At 36.8% G+C, this 10,266-nt stretch overlaps 1 protein-coding gene across 1 annotated transcript; it reads right to left on the reverse strand.

Moving 5' to 3' along the window:
* Window positions 1-9,180, reverse strand: LOC140859689 (uncharacterized; the record flags this gene model as incomplete). Its single annotated transcript, XM_073261928.1, has 10 exons — window positions 8,804-9,180; window positions 8,320-8,596; window positions 8,142-8,234; window positions 7,902-7,992; window positions 7,128-7,194; window positions 5,972-6,014; window positions 4,774-4,945; window positions 4,471-4,569; window positions 2,045-2,194; window positions 1-121 (listed from the first exon to the last, which is right to left on the reverse strand). Coding segments are annotated over exons 1-10 (1,287 nt in total), but the record flags the coding sequence as incomplete, so codon positions are not given.
* Window positions 9,181-10,266: the final 1,086 nt, after the last annotated feature.

The following is a 10,266-nucleotide window of genomic DNA, read 5'->3' on the forward strand; positions in this document are numbered from 1 at the left end:
TGGAGGTTTTCTAATTTCATGTTGAATAAACTCATCAATCAGTTCAAAAAGTTGCAAGAAAACAAAATTTTTAGAGGGTAATACTTGAAAGTGACATAAATCCTTCCACGTTTGCTTCAACCTGTGAACAACATGAGCATATTGAAGTATTGAGGAACTAGCTACACATGGAAGAAGCAATCAAATTAAGAGTTTATGGTACTTAAAAAACAGCCCGTTAGAACAATGAAATAACGTATGCAATTAACAAGGAGTTAGGTTCTTGCCATAAACTACAAAAGGATAAGTAGTAGCGTCGAACTATAATGAACCAGCACCTGCAATTATCAACATTTAAAAAGAGTAATGCGAAATAAAAGTCAAGCCTCCTCAGTGTGTGGCATTGTATTACCCTAGAGGACAAAAGTTTTCTGGCAAGGTGATATACTACCTAGCACATGACATTACTTCATTAATTGTCTCAAAATATAGGTAGTCGAAGTGCCTCAGAAACAGAGAACACTACCTATGACCACTATATCATATTTTATAATTTTACAATCTCCTTGAATTGCCTACTTCATTCCTTTCATGTTGAGTAGTCTCTAACCTTTGGTCCTTTACCAAGGGTTTAAAAAACGACTATGGTATCAGAACAGTTACCACATAGTGCACATATAGTATGCAGGTGGCTATCGAGTTAGCACCATAAGAAATTTAAAAATTAATTAGATTCATAAACTAGTTAAAGATAACAGAAAATTCTGAAACAAGTCGATATTTAGAAAAAAAATAAGAAATTTAAGTATATCCTCTCTATATTTTCCATTTTTACCAATACACTTCACTCAAATTTCAGGTACGCTAATGAAATTCATAAATTTATGATTCATCAAATGATGAACAATTGGAAAACAGGCGACATGGATGCGTAACTTATAACTAGGTTTCAGGTACCTATGTAATAAACAAGACACATACTTAGGATATTAATTTTCAAAAAGACACAACTCAAACTTGTTGTTCCGGAAGAGATTTATCAAACAACAAGCCACTGTCATCACAATAAGTATGCACCCAGGCTACATACATGAGCCACTTTGGTCTATGTAGCTGACTGACAGCTAACTATATAGCCCGGCCCCAACATGGTCCAGTTACCAGGCCCCACCTGCATATTCAGATGGATATGCAGCCACCTAAACCACTTTTTAAAACAGTGACCTTGATGGTGCTTTTTTTAAGCTTCATAATATTTCAGCCTGATCAAGTTCATGCAACAATAGAAGTGTAATTGTCATGAATGAACTCACTCCTCAGATGCTCGCCAAGGGTGTTTTTGAAATTGCTGCTCCTCTTAAAAAGTTCTCACAGAAGCAGCAAGAAGGTAGGTTCTCTAGCTTCTCCTAAAAGCACGCTTTTCCTTCTAATGAAAGCAACAGTATTGTTACTAAACACTTAAATTGTTTCAGAAGCACTTTTTTGCTTCAAAAGTTACAAATGTGCTTCTTTAAGCAACACCAATCATGCCCAAAAACAAGTTTAGATGCAACCCCCCGAATAGTGCTTACAGGTTTAAAATCCCAAGCTTCATACAAAATGTTAGTGGTTGGGATGAATTTCACATTTTGTATATGATATCTCCTTAAAAATTGAAGAAAGCAAGGCTGTTCGACACACATGCAAGTGGATAAGTAAAATAACTGTCATCATTGAGCAGACAAAAGCAAGCAGTAGGAACTTTCCAGCCAAATTTTACCGGCTGCTTCATTCCTCCTAATATGTTGCAAATAAGTAAGATAAATATGTATGTGAAACCCTGTTACTGTATTCATTGCAAAAGGGAATGCATAGTCAGTGAGCATTAACTCATAATTTATCAGAACATCATTTGACATATGTAACATCAAAAAATGATAGCCTCTTTGCAGTTTTCATAGGAATAACATGATAATAGGGGAACCTGAAGAGCTACATTGTGTTATCAGACATAGATATACAACATGATGCACAATTAGTCATAGCAGACAAGAAATACTTATGAGAAAAATGACAGTGAACTTACTTGCCATTTGTATTCGCATCTCTTAGCTCACTCGGCACCCGGAAATCAACTTTTTGATATCTGCTAAAGCCACAGTTTGTCATCCAAATCATACTAAGACTATCTAATGTAGCATCAGGAGGAAAAAGCTTGAGTGAAATACTGCAACATCTAAACCACATAAACAGGGAGCACTTAGAATGGGCAGGTTGTAAAACTTCCTGAAGCTAAGATCTGTCAGGTGCACCAACCCATACTAATCATGAGAAAAGCATCAGCATATATATCACAGCATATCCACGCACAAATCAGAAACAAAAATAAAAAGAAGAAGAAGAAGAAGAAGAAGAAGAAGATGGCCATCAAATTAGTTACAATTACAACTGAACCCTGTTCAGAAATATACACAAAACAGATTCAAATGCATAGGGACAGCTAGGTTGAGAATAAAAAACACTTAACAAAATATGCTCATGCTACTAGAAAAACCATATTTCTCCCAAAAGTATGGCTTCTAGGGAATATGTTGCCAAAAATCAAACTATATAAAACATACAGCCTGATGTGTCCACATGTATATCACAAAAAAGGCAAGCAACAAAATAAAGAAAGAAAACTTAAACAAGAAACAAATACACATCCAAATGTGTGAAACCAAGATATTATATAGCAATTAAAAAGCAAGAGCAAGTTCATTTATAATTTCATGGTAACAATTTCCAGAGTGAGAGAAGGCAGGCAGCCTCCACAAATCTGATGGCATTGTTGGAGGTAAAAAGCAAGCATAATGAGAAAAGTACAAGTTGTCAGCAATTGTATTCACATGGAAGCAGCATCCGACCAGAAATTTACCCACGTGGAAGAAGATTTGCTGTAGAAGGAGGTAGTGCTTAAAATCTATTAAGGGTTAAAATTTAGAGAGCATCTAAGGATGCTTTTTCTGTAAAATACTAAAAAAATTATATTTGGCAATCATTTTTGTCATGAATCAGCATAATATTGTGAACCAAGAAATAAGGAGACGATAAGCAGCATAAAAAAGTGAACAAAAGGTTCATGTTAGCAACATGTACCCAACTCTAAGAGCACAGATGCTTATGAAAGCAGTACTAAGAGTGAGATCCGATGCAGTTTAAAAGATATAAGAAGTAGATTTAGGCTTGATCTCATAGGACTATTGTAAAGTAAGAGTAATAATAATAATCATGACAAAAGTAGTCGTAGCAGCAGAAGCAGCAAAAACTTTTTAAAGATACCACTGCAACACACAGACCACTCACAGAGGTACAGATGGCTTTGTTTAAGAGAAGACATAGTTTACTAACTAGCGTCAAAGCACGTGTTGTTTGGATTAATACGTGGAGTTTTGGATTTGGCTGGTTCACAATAAGATGAAACTCATCATGGCATCAACAGATTAACAATGCAATAGCTTTGACCAATCTTCAAAAAACAACTTTTGGTAGAAGTGCTTCTAGACAAATCCTGATATCAGTAAACATAGGATCCTAGCAGATGTTTCTACCAACATAAACCAAATGAACTAGAATCTAGGCATGGACGTGATAGACATAAACCCTTTAACCATTTCAATGCTTTGCCTCATCGCACATTTTCACTTTATGAGAGTTTCTTAAAGCTAAATTGCCCATAAACAATTCTTTAGAAACATCAATTAAATGTGCAGGCCTATTTATTCACTCACTATGAAAGGACCCAGCTAAGCTAGATAAGGCTGAAACATCGTTCCAACCTTGCTAGATCCACCTTAGTCCAATTAAGTAACTGGCAGAGTCTCCATGCTCCATCAAAGCTATGATTAATATGCAGGCACTTACTCCTACTAATTGTCCTCGTTCCAATAATTTAACAAAGTTCTTCCTCCATCTTTCCATGATCAAATGGCCTTTGACATTTAATCCAACAACCATGCACCTTATGCATCTATAAGAATCCAAACAACTACTATTTCAGAAAGTTCTTTCTAAATTTATCCAGATACAACCATATCATGGTATGCACCCATTAAAATCTTCAGAATTACAAGCAGTTATGAATAAATTAGTAATTTACGAACACTGAAAATCACAGTCACATTGCATGTAAAGGAGTACAACAAGTTCAATCACAGCGGCTCCAACTACATTGGTTTCAAGTAAAATTTTGACCATTGGTATTCACAAAGTGTATTATTTTCTCTTCCATCACAACAAATGATAAAGTCAATATATTTACAACCAAAGTAGAAAAATATATGATCAGACAAGTTCATTGAGGAAGGAATAAAAGGTAGATGCATGTTAAATTCGATGAAAATCAATGATTCAATTAATAGTCTGGAGAGTAGAGAAAAAGAAAAGCTATAAGTGCTATATAGAAAAAAAATCAGAAATGTTGCCAGTCAATAATTTAAATTAAAAAAAAAAAGGACAAGAACAGTATCATACATCCGTGATTCAGGATCTTTACGGGGATCATATCCTTTTCTAATCCAAAATCGACCAAATGGTCCAGTACTAAAGTAGTAGCCAGCTCTGAAAAGAAGCCTGCAGAAATCAAGAGTTCATAAGTCATTAGAGAAGTTATGTGAGAGCGAAAAAAAATTAAATAGAATATAACATTCGAACAAATATTGCACTACAAACTCCATACAGAATGTTAAATACATCATTACTTAAGAAATTGACTTTGCATCTGATGCAGTTTCTCATTTTGAAAGGGAGAAAGGAAACATGGGGAAATGGGAAGACCTTTTCAGCTGGTTTTCAGAGACGTCTAAGTCATCTTCAAGCAAGCGCTCATGAAGTGACCATCTGGGCCATATAGGTCGTTCCTCAAATAACTTGCATACAGCCATCTGCCACTCCCACTCGGTCATATCTTTCGGTATGTTATCTTCCCAGTTAATCTTTATGGGAACCCTTGTACATATTAAGCTCCACAAATAAACAGATTTGGAAACAAGCATGTAATAGACCATATGGTTACTGGTGCCCAGAAAATCTTAAAACAATCAGCTATCATTCAAAAATCAACAGTCAAGTGATGTAGGTAAAAATATAGTTTCAGTTAGGGATGAAAATTTTTCATTCAAAAGCAGGATGGTAAGATGGCCTAATCAGGTCTCTAAGATCCTGTAAGGTTCATTTTGTAATATACTGCTAACTTTACATTACGAGCCAAATCACATTGATTGTTGAGTTTAAATTGGCAACACATTCACAGTACGACTTGGGCCAGGGAGTCCTGGTGCAGCTATCGGAAGCCTCACTCCAGAAGCACAAGAACTGACAGCACAAAGCTTAGCAGCCCATGCGTTGATGTTGACACCAGAGGTGAACATCAGTCCTATTTAAATGTTGAAAGCCAGTATGTCTTGCCACAGTCATCAAGAACTGAAAAGTCAAGTCTGTATGGCACCGCTGTTCAAGAAATCTTACACCAATTTTAATGCAACGCTCATTTGTTTATGTTATTCTCAGTCATCACAATCAACCAGTCATGTGACATGTTTATGTGAGTTTTATTACAAGTCTCCAACCAAGCCTTTATTTGCTTAGATGCTTGTGCACTTATTTTAAAAAAGATACAGGCACTGCTACTTGTAAGGGCTATTCCCTATAAGATCATCTCTAAAATCTAATAGCATTCCTATCACCATTACTATTATTATTTTGAAAAATAATGATAAAATCCATTCTTCTGATTAGAAACTTTTCATGCTTATCTGAAATATTAATTTTCAAACTTAGAGTAAAATCTCTTGAAAAGCAGACCTACTCTCAGGTTCTTATGGAATCAGGAAACCATTGGGGACCTCACATAATTGTCAACTATTGGTGCCTTGACATTCTGAACATCTTAAGAGAAGCAGTTATTACAAGTACATCCTTTTCCTACAATTTCCTGCATAAATTACGAAAGAAACTAGCTCAACAATAAGGATATTTTCTATGTCGAAAGCAATTGCAAGGCACGGCTCAATATCCATCTGCAACAGAAAATGATAAAACATTAAGCAACATAATGTCTGGCTACCCATATGATAATAAGATAAGCATGGAAGAACCAAAATAATCATTTGAACATAACTTATGCCTGCAATCTTCTAAAGCAGTTCATATGCCACAGTACTGAATCGAATGATCTTGGAATAGAGAAGATGCTGATTCTGGGACTCAAGGGATAAATTGCAGTAAACAGGATTATTAATGGAAGCATTAGTTGAACCTATTCAAACAAAAAATACTATAAAAGTAGAGGAACAAGATATTTAGTCCGGTTTGTCATTCAAAATTTTGCATATTCAATAAGTTGCAGTGTTACAAATAATTACAGCTTAATTGGGACTCCAAAAGGTAATGAGCAGTACATGGCAAATTGTTCCTTACATGGAGAGCATCAAAAATTCATGAGAAATGGCCTCTCTTTTACATTCACCTATAGACCAAAAAAAAAATTAAAATGCTAACCGGCTGGCCAAATGTGGAAGGATAATTGAACAAGCGGTTTTGTTTTCGAAGCTGCAATATATGTTGAAGAATATCATGATTATAGATTTTAATAAAATGCCTATAGACATCATTCTACAGACAAAAGAGGGAATCATAACTCACCTGCTTAAACACACTTGGATAGCTTAGCAGTTGGAGAATGCAAGGATGCCTTGGAAAGCAAGTATCCGGACATCAATTCCGGTTGATAGCTTTGCTAAGGAAAACATGGTAGTTTTACTAAGGAAAACATCAATGGGCACCATGACAAAAACCACGACATCCAATAGTTTAATGAATAAGTTTAAAAGAATATGCTAGGAAACAGTGCAATGATCCAATTATAGTTAAGTTTCCTCCCAAATGAGTCTTTTTCAGCGATCTTACAGGGCCACAAATAACTTTAGGTAAGCAATCAAAAAAGCAAGCATGTTACAGCGGCCTCAAGCAATGGCAAATAAAAATCATCAAATGATTGAATAAGAGCATATATATGATAATATAAAACAAAAAAATAATAATAAGCAGGAATAAACATGGGATTGAACAATGCATAAAACATGGGGATGAACAAAGAGTGCAAAGCCCTTACAAGCCAATGGAAGTATTACCTCCCAACAGTGCTCCACAACCCCCCTTTGGAAGTTTCTTGAGAACAAATTAACCGATGGGTTAAGCCTATATTCAATTAACATGAGAAAATCAGTAGCAAATAAATATTAGGAACCCATGAAGTAAAGTCTCAATAGATTACCAATGAAACAATAAAATATCGTCTCAAGCCTAACCAAACCATTATTATTCAAAAGTAAGGCCAGAATCCAACTACTAGAAAAATATTATTAACTTGCAAATATAAATTAGTTTAATTTGTTCAAAAAAATAAAAAATAAATAAGCAAATACATAGATAGTAATATCTGGAGAATCATATTGTCAATTCAATAATTGATTTAAATGAGAATTAAAAGAATCAATTTTCTTTCCCTAGTTAAAATAGAATAAAAGAAAAATGCATTGTCCTTAATTTAATGTAACCACAAACACGCCCACCAAGAATGAATGACCAGACTCTCTGGAATACAACAAAAAATAGAAAAGAAAAGATCAAATTAACAAAAGCATCTAATGTAACCACAAGCACAACCACCAGGAATGTATGACCATCCTCTGTGGAATATAAAAAATAAAAATAAAAAGATAAAACTAATAAAAGCAGTGTTTAAGTTTGCTGCAGTATCTAAATTCAGTAATCATAACCATAAGGAAACCTCACAATTTCTTATCTTTGTTTCATATATGTATGTGTGTATGTAAGTAACTAAGTATGTGTATGCATGTATTAAAAAAAAAGGAGTATTTTGAGCACAAAATAGAGCATCTCACACTATGGTCTCCGGCCTGTCCTTCAACGAGAAGAGTGGTGGCACCAGCATCATGACATCTGCTCCATCTATGCCCGAATTCACATCTTCTTCTGTCAATCACAAGAGGATGGTGATTGTCAAAAAGAAACATCTGGGGAATTCTTAATCAACAACGAAATCACCATGCAGGCAAACCACGGAGGCATGGTCACTAAGAAGAAGAGGAAAACACATTGAGAAAGACCACGAGTGGCCCTACCTAAATCCAGTCCCCCCTCCAAAGCCCAGGGCCGCTTCTTTCTTCTTTCCTCAGCAGCATGGACCGCAAGAACATGCTGGTAGTCCACCATTCCTGCGCACGAACCGATACACTGAACATACAGGGGAGGGTGAAGGTTTTTTCTTTTTCTTTTTTGGTAAAAACGTGATAGGTTTACCTTCGAAGCGGTACGCATCGCGCACCCGTGCCACAACTTCCGCCAACAGGCTCTCGGCCGGTGCCGGTGTTCCCTCCCGTCCACCACCATTAGCTTCGCCTACGGATCCTTCGGCTCCGCCTCCGGTTTCGCCACTGGACCGTTCGGCTCCACCCCTGGATTTCGAAATCCTAAGGAGAAGACTAGAACTGGGATGGAGATTCCCAAAGGCCGGGTGGCAGTAAGGGTCTTCAGGGCGGAAGCGGAGTTCCATGGCTCCGGTTTCCGAGCTCCTCACCTGTGGACAAGAAAATCGATCAAGATGAGCAAAATAAGGAAAGGAATCGGGGAAGATTAAGAATCGATCTTTTGGGCAGAAAACGACAAAGATGGCGAAGATGAAGAAAGAATTAACGAAAAAATCGATCTTTTAAGGGAGGCGATAAAGAAGACGAAAGACGAAGAAAGGGTTAAAGCAAGATGCGACTTTTAGGGCAAGAAGTACCTTGGCGATTTCCGGAAGGCCACCGAGAGTCTCGATGGCGCGTTCGGTGGACGATGGGTAGCCCGGGTAATGGATGGAGAAGGCCTCGGCTGCCGGGAGCACGCCAGAGACGGCGCCGTCTGTAACGACGGAGGAGGTGGAGGGTTTCGGAGGGCCGTCGTCTGGGGGATCCATGGCGGCGGGGAAGGAGAGAAGATCGGGGGTCGGAAAGAGCCGGAGAGGGCGGAGAAGGAGGAGAGCTTTTGGCGGCGATAGAATAGAAGATTACCACCGTCCGACTGCCCGTTGGGGTTTGAAAAATTGAAAGAGCTTGCCGGTGATGGATTATCCGAGCAAGAGTAGAATTCCTTTTTTGTTTATCTTTTGGTAGGATTTTTTTTTTTTTTTAATCAAAAGCGATGACTTGTAAAAGATAACTATAGGCTCGAACAAGTTCCTGGATTTAGAATAACTGTGGTCAAGTCAGCGACCTGGGAATAACTTAAATGGTTGGGTCAGCAGCAATGTTTATGCCGACTTTATGCGAAGCGCTCCATCTAAAGTCGGCAATTAAACGCCAACAATTCCAAAATTATTTGTTCCGGTATAGGTTCCCGATTGCGGCCATCGCATTGAGTCCGTGCTGCCTGCCGATTTAATAAGTTATTTACATTATAAACCGTAGGCTGGGAGCTCAAATTTGCAGGAGATTAACCATCACATAACGTCAGCAAAGCTTGCAATTTTTTTTTTTTAAATTACTTATAGTATATACTGTAGTTTCAAGCCCGTACCCTCGGTTTATTTTATTTATATTTATATATTTTCATGATTTTTTTCCACGCATTTCAAATAAATTATTTTCTACTTAAATTTTTTTAAAAAAATCGCTAACCATCCAATGGACATCCTTAACCAATTAGACTCATTTTAAAATCTAAAAAAATATTTTTTAATTCATTTTGTTTCTCTCACCGGTTAATTCTTGAACTCTTTGTCATCGATTATTTTGTAACATGCATTGCATCTGAATTGCTAGTTTTTTTTTAAAATATAGGCAATTTCTATTGCATTAAAATCTAATAACTGGTTCGATAGGCCCTGGAGTCAAAGAATGTATTTAGTTTCATAAACGAGAAGGATGTTGATGGGATCTTATAACACTACTAAATCCAAGTGGAAACTCAGAAAGGGCTGGAAATATTGCGAATTTGGAATAGCCGAAGAGTTCAATACTCAAAACTGCTTGGGCTTCCCGGTACACCATGGGCCGCTAAAGCTTTTGCAGAACATTTATTGCTCGCCATCCTCTTTTTTTTAAAGAAAATAATAATAATAGAGAAGGTAGGAGAGAACTCCACCTTCATCAGCAGTGAATGAAGGTAAGCATCCAACATGCAAGTGAGACAACTGATGAAGGAGAAAAAGGTAGCTTACAAACAGATTACAAGGATTCTAGGAAGCTCAAAATACAAGTTAAGCAA

The sequence above is a fragment of the Elaeis guineensis genome, chromosome 8, assembly GCF_000442705.2.
Source record: "Elaeis guineensis isolate ETL-2024a chromosome 8, EG11, whole genome shotgun sequence".
NCBI classification, from domain to species: domain Eukaryota; kingdom Viridiplantae; phylum Streptophyta; class Magnoliopsida; order Arecales; family Arecaceae; genus Elaeis; species Elaeis guineensis.